Here is a 12,942-nt window from a genome sequence, read left to right on the forward strand (position 1 = left end):
GTTAGGCTTGTTTCCGCTGTGGTCCTCTTGGGGAAAGGGGAAGGGGAGCAACAGACAATAACCAAAATACCTTTTGTATTTTGCCAGAAGGCAAAAAACAAACACAAAAACAGGACAAATTCGTAAAACTGACCAATAAAACTGGATTTCTTTTCTTTTTTTCCCTTTCCCTTTTTTTTCTCCATTTGTGCTATTTATCTATTCTACACTATAAAAGTCAGTATACTAAAATAAAAATTAGGACATGTTATCGGCCAACCATCTTTTAATGTGGATTTAAAGTTTTCAAGGGAACTGATCACCTTGAGGCTGGAAGGCAAGCCATTCCACTGAACTGCTGCCGAGTATAGGAATGATTTTCCCATAATGTTGTGAAAAGGGCAGGGTTTGAAATCAGTAGGGCTCCCTCTGGTGTAGTGCCTGTGAGTATCACTAACCCTTGAAAAGTAATCACTGAAATATGTGGGTGCTACATTATTTCTAATCCTGTGAACTAGACACATTTTAAATTGGGATACTCTCTCCTCCACTTTAAGCCATCCCAGACTGGTGAAGTGGGCAGGGAGAAGGTGAGTTCTAGGACGCAACTTCAGGATCACTCTAACCAATTTATTTTGAGAGGTCTGGAGTTTCTTCTTGAGGGTCATAGAAATGCCAGTATACCAAGATGTACAGGCATAGTCAAATTGACATTGTACAAAAGCCCCAGCCAGGATCTTTAGGGTGTTTGTATCTAAAAGGCTGGATATTCTAGCTAAAGAAAATTGTTCTTTGGCTTACCTTTGAAACTACTTTTTGTGCCATATTTTCTCCTGAAAGCTTGTTGTCCAAAATGCACCCCAGGTAAGTAATGGATTCCTTGGCTGTCACTTCAAAGTCCCCCACCACTATTTTAAACCCAGGAGACTTCTTCAGTTTGTAATTTGACCCAAAGAGAATGGACTCATAGTCACCTGGGATGTTATACTATTAGTCTAGTTTTAGTCAACTAAATGTCATGAGATTTTAAGTCGACAAAATCTACGGTTGATTTAGTCAACTAAAGTGTATCTCGGTGGGCCTTGATGGTAAATGGACCTGCCGACCCGGAAGGGTCCATTTGGTTTCATTTTACACTCTCAACAGTGAGTAACTGTTAGCTATTGAACAAGTTCCATCTTACAAATATCTGGGGGTGATGATAGACGCCACCTTATCATGGTCATCTCATATTGACTATATTTGTAAGAGGATACAGCAGCGTATGTACTCCCTGGCCTACGTCGACTTAGATCGTTTGGTGCTCTTTTCTATACGTTTGTTGTTCAAATAGTGATGTTGTACTGTAGCACAGCCTGGTTTAACGGCATATCAATGGTATATAAGAACAAACTGTATAGCCAAATTAAGATCTGCGCTAAAATTGTTGGTAGGCCAGTTGAGGTCGTGTTACGTTCCTTTAAAGAGGCCCAGACCAAGAGCATGCTTAGACTTGCGAAGAGTATCTCTTCTGACCCCTTACATGAACAAGAAAAGGGAAACATTCAGATTGGGTGAAAAGGATGGCATAACTGCCTGGCAACAAAGACAAGGCTTTGTTTCATATTGGCTGTCCGTCTGTGCCAACTATCCGCGGCCGGCCCTCTGGGGACCCCCGTTTATAATGTAATCAATCCATCAATGATAATGTAACTGACAGTGTACAAATGGAACCAATTGGTTTAATTTATTTGGTTCCGTTTAATTTCAAGGACCCCCAGTTTGACATGCATTAGTCTACGGACCCCCATTTAATGGCATTTCTATCTCTGGGACCCCCAATTTATATGGTAAAACCAACCAATTTAACTCATGAGAGTGAACTCATGGTTGGTTCCAGACCATTTGTACACTCTCTGAGTTACAGACACATAAGGGTCCATTTGGTTACAAACTATCATTTACCCTCTGACACCCTCTGAATTTTCATTTTGTTTCACTTCATTATATCGCCAGAACATATTTTCTTAATGGGCGTGGCTAGCGGTTCAGGGCTGGAGCCAGGCTACCACCGAAACGCTTCCGGTCAGCCGATGGAAGCGTTTCGGTGGCCCAAACTGAATGCGGAAATGTTGGCTGCATATAGCCCATTTAGCTGGGGACCCCCTGGAACTCCCTCAAGGACCCCTGGGGGAACCACTGCATTATTATACCATATGAAACGGAACCATGGTGAAACGTTTAGCAGTTTCGGCCGGAACGTCGTGACTTTGACGTCACTTCCTCTATGCCTACGTCAGTTCCTGTACGGCAGCAGCAGTATGTTGATCCTTCCTCATCCATCCTTCCTCTTCAACGTCTCCCTTTTGATACCTGTCCATTTAAACTCTAGAGGGGCCTGCCCCAAAGTTATTAGTGCAGCCGGCGAAAAGTAGAGTTCTCAACAGGCCCGAAAATTAAGGCCCGGCCCTACCTGGGCCCTCATCAAACCCTGTACACTCAAGACACTGCCCCTGCTGCCACCCTTAGATCTCCATATATGGAGCTGACCAGGTTCTGACATTCCATATGTTCATCAAACCCTGTACACTCAAGACACGCTCCATATATGGCCAGTACAGAATTCATTCGATTATGTTGATCTGACCCCCGGCCCCCATCATGTCCATGCCAAAGTGCCAGCACTCGCTGCTCGCCTAGCAGTCTGCCATCACCCTGGCGGATGTGTGCACGCGGACTCGCCCTTTAGGACGAGGTCGCTTCTCGTAATTCGTAACATTGTTTGTTTGATTACCCCAGTGGATTTCAACCATTTTCATATCAAGGACCATTATTTATTCTGAGCCACGTACCACCATTTAGCCTCTCAGACCTAAAACTAAAGAATATTTTGTTGGATATTGATGTTTTCCACAATTCCATGCTGTATTGATGTTGGTACCAGTAGGACTCAGGAGAGATAACAGGCAAACGCGATAACAATTCTTCTACATTAAATTAAGTAATGCATAGATATGCCTATGTTTAACATAATGTAACTCTTGAGTGTGTAAAAACTTCTACCACCAGGTGTCACCCTTTCCATACTAACACCAGACCAACTTTCTTCCTTGTGTCCCTGAGAAAGGAAGGATCGTCGCTAGGGTTGAGCCCGAAGTGTGGCTTAATTCTTGCCCTGGCACTCAGCAGCACCGCAGCAGCAGCGAATGAAAACCAAAGTCACACCGAAGCAGAGACTTATGAGGAGTTTTGACTTTATTTCTCGTTTTTTTCCCCCCTAGTTGCCAGTCGGCAGTCGGGAAATGTTTGTTTGCGTAAACATGCGTAAACATGCGCCGGCGGCGGGCAGAAGAAGAGAGAATGGATGCACAGTGTAGACGAGAAGTAGCCAGGTAGTGAGAAAACTGGATTACACCTTCTTGTGGTCAGCGGAAAGGAGAGCTGCTGCTGGGTTTATCTATTTATTCTGACATCCACACTCACTGTGCAAATATGGCTGAGGATAAAACCGATATTCCCAAGGAATTGCTTGGTAAGATAATATAACTTCTCCAGTGTGTGTGTGTGTGTGTGTGTGTGCGCGCGCGCGCGCGCCAGTCATGTTATGTTTTGTTTGCGTTTGTTTCATAGTACAAGTACACTATGTGTTTTGTAACTTTTGTTTACCATAAGAATCCAGTGCAGCCTGCAGTGAAAGTGAAACTTAATTACTCTTTAATACTTGTCTCCCTGAGAAAGGAGAATTTATAGACCTAACGTGTTAGTAATATTTTCACTATCAATAATATGCCTAGAGTTGTAAGTGGTTTAGTAGAGCATATTGGTATTTCCATGCCCTGGGGCGTAGGTCGGCTACCTGAGAGTTCTTTCAGTCACTTCCTTATCTGATGTGGGGGATAGAGAAGGCTTTGGGCAGGGCTACAGCCTGTGCCTTGTTTTGAAATTCCTTGGAATTGTGTGATAATATCAACATCATACCGTCCTTAATGTTGAGGAGCTTTCATATTAGTCTGACTTGATCATGGCAGTGCTAATGGGGATCGTTTTGATCTAGTTGATTGATGATGGGTAGAGCATGTCACTGACAAGTTTACATGTTTGATGTCACAATCCCACTGGAACCATTTTTTAAGGTGTGTGTGTGTGTGTGTGTGTGTGTGTGTGTGTGTGTGTGCGTGCATGTGCGCGCTGCGCGTGCGTGTGTCTGATATTATTTTGTGCGTGTGTCTGATATTATTTTATTAACATTTTATAAAAAAAAGTTACAGCACTATTGTTGTTCGGTCGGTCACACCTCCATATATGGTCACACCTTGTGATATCATGCCTCCATATATGGTCACGCCTCATGACACGTCACGCCAACATATATGGCCGGCTCCATATATGAAGATCACGACACTGACCTCATCAAACCCTGGATTGCCAAACATGGAAAAGACACCTAGATCTGCATATATGGAGCCGGCCAGCAACTCTACATCTGACCCCCCCATGCCAAATGTCCAGCGTTCGCCCAGCAGTCTGCCGTCACCCAGGTGGATGCGTGCACCTGACCCGGCCTCGCTCTTTAGGGCGTCCCACTGGTGATGGTTGCAACCATAGGTTGAATTTCCTGAAAACCTGCATCTCCCGTCTGTCAGTCACCCACACCTCCATATATGGTCACGCCTCGTGACATCTCGTGACATCATGGAGACCCTTAGATCTCCATGACGTCACGCCTCATGACACATATACGGCCATCTGCATAATATGAAGATCAGGAGCTGACCTGTTCTGACATGTCAGAACAGGTCCCTCCCCGCCCGTCCTTCCTGTTCTGACATTCCATATGTTGATCTGACCTCATCAAACCCTGTACACTCAAGACACGCTCCATATGGCCAGCGCAGAATTCATTCCATATGTTGATGTTGATCTGACCACCCATGCCAAAGCGCCAGCGCTCGCCCAGCAGTCTGCCGTCTGCCGTCACCCAGGCGCAGAGACGAAGAGTTCTTATAATTGTCACGGGGGCCCGCCCCACTCATCTTACTGGTAACCAAGTGTGTCTCCCCATCTCTCCAGCTTTTTATTCTTAAATGTTATTTTTTGCGGCTTTCGCCTTTATATTATTTTTTATATTTTTTATGGAGGGACAGACAGTAAGCTGACAGGAAATGGGGAGAGAGAGATGGGGGGGGGATGACATGCAGTAAAGGCCGTCGGGATCAGGAGTCGAACCCGCGGCACACTGCCAGACTCGGGCTACTGGCCAAGGTGCCTGGACCGCTGAGCCACGGCCCATCTCCAGCTCTTTGTTAAACAGAAATTTCATTTTCAGGCGGGTTACAAATGTCACCCAATCAGGGGAGAAAACATCAGGTTCAATTTTATAGTGTTCCAAACTTCCAGACCAGTTCAATTTGTCTGCTCAAGCTTCTCTGTGTCATCGCGACCGCATGGTGGTCATGCGGAGGCTTTTTGCATGTCAGCTGCCCAGGGGCCCATTATCTCATGGTCTGCGTATGTCACTTAATGCACCTTTAATACTAGATATTACAATAGTGTTTGTTCAATAACATGGGTCTTCCTGTCTCTCCAGCTCTTTAGTAAACAGAAAATAAATTTTCAGGTCCGGATGCAATTTGATCCAATTAGGAGAGCGGACTAATGCAGGATACAAGTTATAAACAAGTGAAATTGAAAGCGATGGAAAAACAAATAAATGAGCAGACAAAATTGGAACTGGACCACAATTGTCTTTGACAGATAGACCCCCGTTACTTAACAAACACTATAGCAATGATTTATTATCGGAATATAAAGCCTTAACCTTTTAACAAACAATTACACTTGAGAGTGTACAAAATGGGACCAAATGGACCGCTGTGGGTCCATTTGAGATACAAATGTATATTAGCCCAAACACAAACAGTGAGGATTTTTGACTGTCTGCTAAACATGTATTCACCCCATCCGTGTTATAAATGCATCTCTGTTTATTATTTTTAGGAGAAAGAGAGCACAATGGATGTGGTTTTTATTTAGCATTTCCTTTAAAAGATCCCCTTTTCCCCCATGAGCACCAATAAGTGTAGTCTAGTCTTTTATGTAAGCATTGTTCGTCATCGCCAGGCTGAGTAGACACACAGACAACACAATCACCAGTCATATGCCCTGGCTGGTGAGGTTGACTCATGGACCTTGTGCTTTCTCTACAATGCTGGTGTGCTCTGGTGGTCACCAGTATCTTATAGTGTACGTATGTATACATACAGATGTGCCATTCCAACTCTACACGCTTTCCTGATCTTTTCCTGAAGGCTTTCTGAAAATGCATGTTTTCCCTGCAGATTTTATTCACTGATTAGCCTGGCCATTTCTACTGCTTGGCTACTGAAAATAAGTGTCCAGCAGAGGAACTCGTATACTTTCAGGGAATCGGAATAGAATGAACATATATAACACCTTGGAAAATGCCTCCCTTTCTCACTGACGACATTCTGTTTCTGACAATGTACTGAATGTGAAGTTCTCAAATTGAAATGGCACATGCCGTGTGGAATTGATCAGTGAATATACCGCTTGGTTGTTGTATGGTGGGTGACTTATTTTACATTTAACCCAATCAAGGTGGTATTATTGGGTTTTTAGTTAAAATGGTCAAGTTTATATTCTGCTAGTAGTCATTGTTATCCACGAGTTTCGAGTGTCCCATATGCTACTTTAGTGTCGTTCTTCTTCAGCCTGTGCAGAAAAGAGAACTTGAAATTTAGTATGCTTACAAATACAAAACCTGTTTTGGCTTTGATTAATGCCTTGGGCAAGAAAGGACAGTCCATTTGAATTTCAATACATTCAAATGTCTTTGATCATCAGCCAGTGTGCTGACATGACCTACAAAATGTAGATTATACTACTACTGTAGATTATATATGTAGTGATAATCCCAAAACTAAAAAATGAAATAAAATAAAACACAAACTAAAGCGTTAAGGCTCATTTATAGTCTGGATTTTCGGTGGTGAGGTGACCACCGAACCACAACATGACGTCACTGAGCCACGGTGAAGAGCAAACCACCGCTCTCCCCAGCCCTTCTCTCTGTTTTTACTCACCACCGCTCAACGTTATTTCAGCTCCGGTGGTCAGCTCACCACCGGAGCAGTGGTCACCTCACCACCGAAAATCCAGACTATGAATGAGCCTTTATTCATAGTCTGGATTTTCTTCCGGTGGTTAGGTGAACACCGAACTACAACATGACGTCACTGAGCCGCGGTGAAGAGCAAACCACCGCCACCGCCCCAGCCCTTCTATCTGTTTTTACTCACCACCGCTCAACATAATTTCAGTTCCGGTGGTCACCTCACCACAGAAAATCCAGATTATGAATGAGCCTTAAAGTTTAATAAAAATGTCTTGCTTCGCTGAAAATAGCTGATCTACAAGCTTGCAAATGTGATGCAAGTGCGAGTGTGTCGAGAGATGGGGAGTGACACGCGGCAAAGGCCGCCGGGCTCGGGAGTCGAACCCGCGGCACGCCGTGCCCAGATGGTTGAGCTAACCGTCCGACTCCGGGCCCACATTTATTTATATTGACACATCGCAGGTTTACAGGTGTAAAACAGTGGGTGAAATCCGTACCCCAGAATAGGAACGGAATGGTTAAATGTCGTTAACTTGAAGGCGGGACCAAAAAACAGAGGAAGCACACAAAAAAAGACAAGTGAGCTGGATTGACAACTGGATAGTAGGAAGCCCCCCGGCCCCCCCCAACCATTAAAAGAGCCATGTGTTTGTGATCAGGCTGCACTGCACTACGCTGTGTGTGTGTGTGTGTGTGTGTGTGTGTGCGCGCGCGCGCGCGTGTGTGTGCGCGCGTGTGTGTGTGTGTGTGTGTGTGTGTGTGTGTGTTATCCCGTACACAGTATGTTGTAATGTTTTGATCCTGCCTCATGAGCTCATGTCGGTCCAGGCTCACGGAGACAAGGAGGAGTATTCCACTATGATGTCATTGAACCTCCCGCCTCAGTGTGCGTGTGTGTGTGTCTCTGATGTTCTTCTACTACTGTTATTGCAGCCCTCACCATTTCTGACTTTTTTGTGGTGGATCCTCCCACTCACTCTTTCTCTGTCTCTGCTTTTCTTCTACTGTGTTTTGTTTATCAAAATGTCCTATCTATTTGTTGTTCTTTCTTTCTATTCACAATCTCTTGTTCTTTCTGTTTCTATTTCTCTCTCTCTCTCTCTCTCTCTCTCTCTCACATGCGCTCTGTAAGTCTTGTTTTTCCCCACTGTAACTCCACTGCCTGCCAAAGGTTTAAAAAACCCTTGCGTCTGCCTCGCTGAACTAATCCCAGGGTCATGCCTACAGTGCACCCTTCATCACCCTTCATCTCCTCCTGCTCCTCCTCCTCCTCTCTGCCCCTCTCACTGTCTCCCAGGGATAGAACACAGTTCGGGTTCAGAGCAATCTGCAAAAACAGAACATTATTGAACACTTAAGGTGTCCATTTGTTATGTGCACAATTGCACATACAATACTGCTAATGCATTGCAAGCAGTAAAATTGTCATACTGCAAGGCGTGCAAGCCCTGCTCAGCACTGTGTGAAATGGGGACACGATGGAAAGAATTCAAATAAAAAGAGTTCAAGAGAACACAGAATATATGGTGATAATGCAGTATAATTGCCGACGCATGCCACAGATGTATCAAAACACATTTTTAGTTAACCTGCCGGCTTGATGTAACCCTAACCTCACAATACCTATCCCTAACCTGAACCACTTCCCTCACATTTACCTTAACAATCCGTGAATACATAACTCCAATCCCCAACCTTTAGAATGCTTCAAAAATAAAAAATAAAGTAGACAACCCGTTTACATGGAGTACTATGCCCGCGGGCGGGCGGGCGCACACACACACACACACACACACACACACACACACACACACACACACACACACACATGCACATCATGTGGAGACTGGAGAATTAGCTAGCTGCTGCTCGTAATTCTGGACTGCAGAAGTTCAGTATGATGTGAAGAATTTGTGGAATTTCATGTCTACATGCAATCGGTTGGTTCACCGTGGCTCACTGTCTAGTGTCTACTGGAATATGATCCCGAAATATGATCCCATGATGAGTCAGTCAGGAAGAGCAAGACACAGCTGCACCTGTCCTGATTTGTCCTTTAATAGTGGGTTTTAATTTAGTTGCTGAGTTGCTGATTCTTGTAGCCGGGGAACTGGACTTTGTCATTTTGAGCTAGCAGTGTGTTGCTACGTGTACATAGGAATATTAGGGATTTGAAAGAAGGATAGGAAGTGAATCCATGCTATTTGCTATACATTTTCAAATGGCTTTCTGCAGGTATGGAAAACTTTGATTGGGGATCAAATATACGTATACTGTATATCAGGCACAGTAGACATTTATAAATTTTTTAAATTAGTCTTTATTGCCCAGGCCATAGCGTAACGGTCTGGGCACCGGACTGGTAATCCAGTCGCAGTGTGCAGCGGGTTCGACTCCCGGACCCGACACGGCCTTTACTGCATGTCATCCCCCCATCTCTCTCCCGTTTCCTGTCAGCCTACTGTCTGTCCCTTCAAAAATCAATAAAAGGCGTAAGCCGCAAAAAATATCTTAAAAAAAAAAAAAAAAAAAAGTCTTTATTTCTTTAAATATGTCGAATGTAGACGTGCTACTACCTTTAAACAGTGTTCAGTACTGTGTGTCGTTGGTTAGTCAACAAAACATGCCTCATGTGTGTTTGTTTTCTTAACCCCAGTGAAATTCACATTATCTAACATCCAACATCTCTCTCATCATCCAATCACCCAAACCTGGCCTTGCCTCCACATAGTCAGTGGCTTAATTGGAAAAGTTAGGAAATGTGACAAGAATCAGATGTCTGGGTGGGAACCCTGCATTGTAAACGAGTAGTTCTGTAAAAGTATCACTACTGTCTGCAATGTAGAAATACTCTGGTACGTAAAAGTCCGGAGTTAAAAATGCACTTGAGTAAAAGTACAAAAGTATTGGTATAAAAATGTACTCAAAGTACCAAATGTAGAAAGTACCCATTATGCAGAATGTCCCTTTTCAAATGTATTAAAAAGCATAAAATAAAAAGAAATTGCAAACGCATGCGCTGAGGAAGGAACACAGGAAGAATCCACTCTTAGGTGCAATTGGTCAGCTGATTGCCACATCAGCGAATGACAAGTGGGTCTTGCATAACATTGAATGAGCCCCTCGAGTATATCTGACTGAACTCCACAAGCTACGTGTCGTAAATACTCCAGTAAAGTAAAATACAATACCTCAGTCAAAAGCACTTGAGCAAATTTACTTAGTTACTTTACAAAGTTTACGCCACTTCAAAACACCAATCATCACACGTGATATTAAGTATACAATGTGAATACCTTTGTCCACCGCTGCTTATCCGTAACCTCCCCTCTGACCCATAAAGACCCTGTGACCTTTGACCTTTGTGCCCGCAGAGAGTGTACGGGAGGCGGTGGGCCGAAGGGTGAAGCTGACCCTGAGGAGGAAGGTGCAGCTGGAGACCAAAGGAGACAGGGTGGAGAACCGAGTCCTGGTAAGATCACACATCACCCTGGTGTCAGACATATTGGCCACTGGTACTAGTACCATTGGTGGTACACAGAGGAGTCGCCCAAAAAAGACAGACCAGTCTGAAGTGAGTGGTACTGTACTGTACTGTACTGTACTGTACTGTACTGTACTGTACTGTACTGTACTGTACTGTACTGTACTGTACTGTACTGTACTGTACTGTACTGTACTGTACTGTACTGTACTGTACTGTACTGTACTGTACTGTACTGTACAAGCCCTCCTCCCTGGCCTGTGTGTGTCTGTGTGTTAGGCTGTGCAACAGTGACACTTGGTTGTGAACAAACGCAATTTTCGTGCTCGGACAGACGGATCCAGGGACAGACCCAGGGACACACATAGCTGTCTATAGGAGTGGTTGCACCACTCAACAAAAAGACAAAGTGGAATGAAATATTTATATTACTACAGGTAGTTCTGGTTGAAATAGGCTATGCTGAACCTGTGTTCCAATAGAGGGTATGCGCACGACATCATCATCATACCCGGAAGTTATGCGGGAATGCCTACTGTACTGAGTGGCAAAAAAACTACTTTCTGGCCTTGACAGCCCATACAACCAAGCAGAAAAGTCCTTTCTGATTGCATTAAACGATGTTTGCCACTCACTTTCCCACTCACTTTATGCATGTGCATAAAACCACACATTGGACACACTTGGACCACTTTAACTTTAAAAAATTGCACATCTTCAAGCTCACAACTGTGCTGTGAGCTTTGTATATGTCGTTTTTGCTGCTACTTTTGTGTGACACGGTAGTGTAGTGTGACGGCAGCCTTTGCCCCTGCTAATATCCGACGCTGGTAGCAACACAGATGTACTGCAGTAGCATTACCAGGATTTCAAACATGCAGTAATCTACATAGTATATTGTACGTAGCTTCAACATGACAGAACTGAACAGAAACTGAATGTAATTTTGAGGTGACGGGTCATTTTTATCTTGCATGCGTAATAATAAGGAACAGTGGAGTGCATCTGCACTGTCCATATGAACTAATGATGACAATATGGTGTTTTACCAAGATCAAGATGTGAAAATTCTAGCAATGATCACATGATTTTATTGTTGTTTTTTATGTTTTAGATTTTCTTTATTTGTTTTGCAAAGCACGTTGCGCTGCGTTTTTGTCATGAAAGGGGCTCTATAAATAAAGATTAGTATTAGTATTAGTATTATTATGCTTTTCTGAAAGGTTGCTAGTTTCCTTTCCTTATTTTTCTCCTTCAGAGAGGTTTCAGCTGTGTCAACTCAACATATCTCCTCCACATTGCTGAGTAATGGCTCACTCACAAGACCATTGGTTGTGGTTGACTGCACGGCGCGTGCGCGCGCGCGTGTGTGCGTGCATGCATGTGTGCGTGCATCCGTGCGTGCGTGCGTGCATGTACGGTGGAGTGGAGGGAGTGGGGAGGTCAGATGTGGTCACTGCTGTTTTATAGCAATGTACGTTCTGCTTTATGAGACAATGGACTCCTCAGTGCTAATGTATCAATTTGTAACAGTCCGTTGTGTGGTTAGTATTTGATACAGTAGCGTTTTTACGACATTTCCAGACCTGTGCTTCCCTGAAAACTAGCCCCCAAATAGTTATGTGTACCCCTGATTCTACACTACAGTATACCTATCAGGTTGGGCAACCTTCTTAATTAATTCATTTCTATTCAATTCCGTTCCCTCCCATTACTTCCTGTTGCACATCCTGTTCTTGTCAAATATTCTCCATGTCGGAAAACCCGTCGGATTAATTAATTTATTACATTCTGGATACAGTAGCTGAGTAGCCTATATTCTCAGAGCACCCAGTGAGTCATAGTGTGATAACTGATAACTACAGACCGTAAATATCATTCAGCTTCCCTGTTTCTGACTGCAGCTCCCCTAAAGAAGCTTCTCTAGACACCTTCCTCTTTTTTTCCTCCATATTCTTACCATGTACAGTACAGTATTTAAGACTTATGTTTAACACCAGAATAATAGTGTTGGAAGGCACAAGAAAGGTTCTACTTCCTAGCCTGGCAAACCAGAAGACACATGACAATGTGATTGAACCCGACCGGGATGGTTCACCAGGCTACTTGCTGCAATCAATTTCTAGATCTTTGGAATGTTGTCTCCCATCATTGCTTCATTATGTGGGATATTATTGGTACAGTACAGAGTACTACAGAATACATACCTGTAATCAACACTTAACTGTAGACATTATATTCAGCACAGGGTTCTGAATTCAGGATGACGGTTAATGAAACCCTCTATACTTAGTCAAATGGACCCGAGTTGCTCTGCGCCCAATCTACAAGCTCACATATCTGCGAGTTGGGGCGAATGTTCCTC

The 12,942-nt window shown here is 43.8% G+C and overlaps 1 protein-coding gene across 1 annotated transcript in view; it reads left to right on the forward strand.

Annotated features, from left to right (window-relative positions):
* The first annotated feature begins 3,153 nt into the window (after positions 1-3,153).
* carmil1 (capping protein regulator and myosin 1 linker 1) overlaps positions 3,154-12,942 on the forward strand; it is a 68,908-nt gene continuing 59,119 nt past the window's right edge. Inside the window, exons 1-2 of the mRNA XM_083780291.1 lie at positions 3,154-3,490; positions 10,468-10,565. Coding sequence (XP_083636417.1) covers positions 3,451-3,490; positions 10,468-10,565 — 138 coding nt within the window. The 5' untranslated portion in view covers positions 3,154-3,450. The remainder of the gene's footprint in view (positions 3,491-10,467; positions 10,566-12,942) is intronic.

Source organism: Protomyctophum parallelum (assembly GCF_964188405.1).
Source record: "Protomyctophum parallelum genome assembly, chromosome: 1".
Classification (NCBI taxonomy): Eukaryota; Metazoa; Chordata; class Actinopteri; order Myctophiformes; family Myctophidae; genus Protomyctophum; species Protomyctophum parallelum.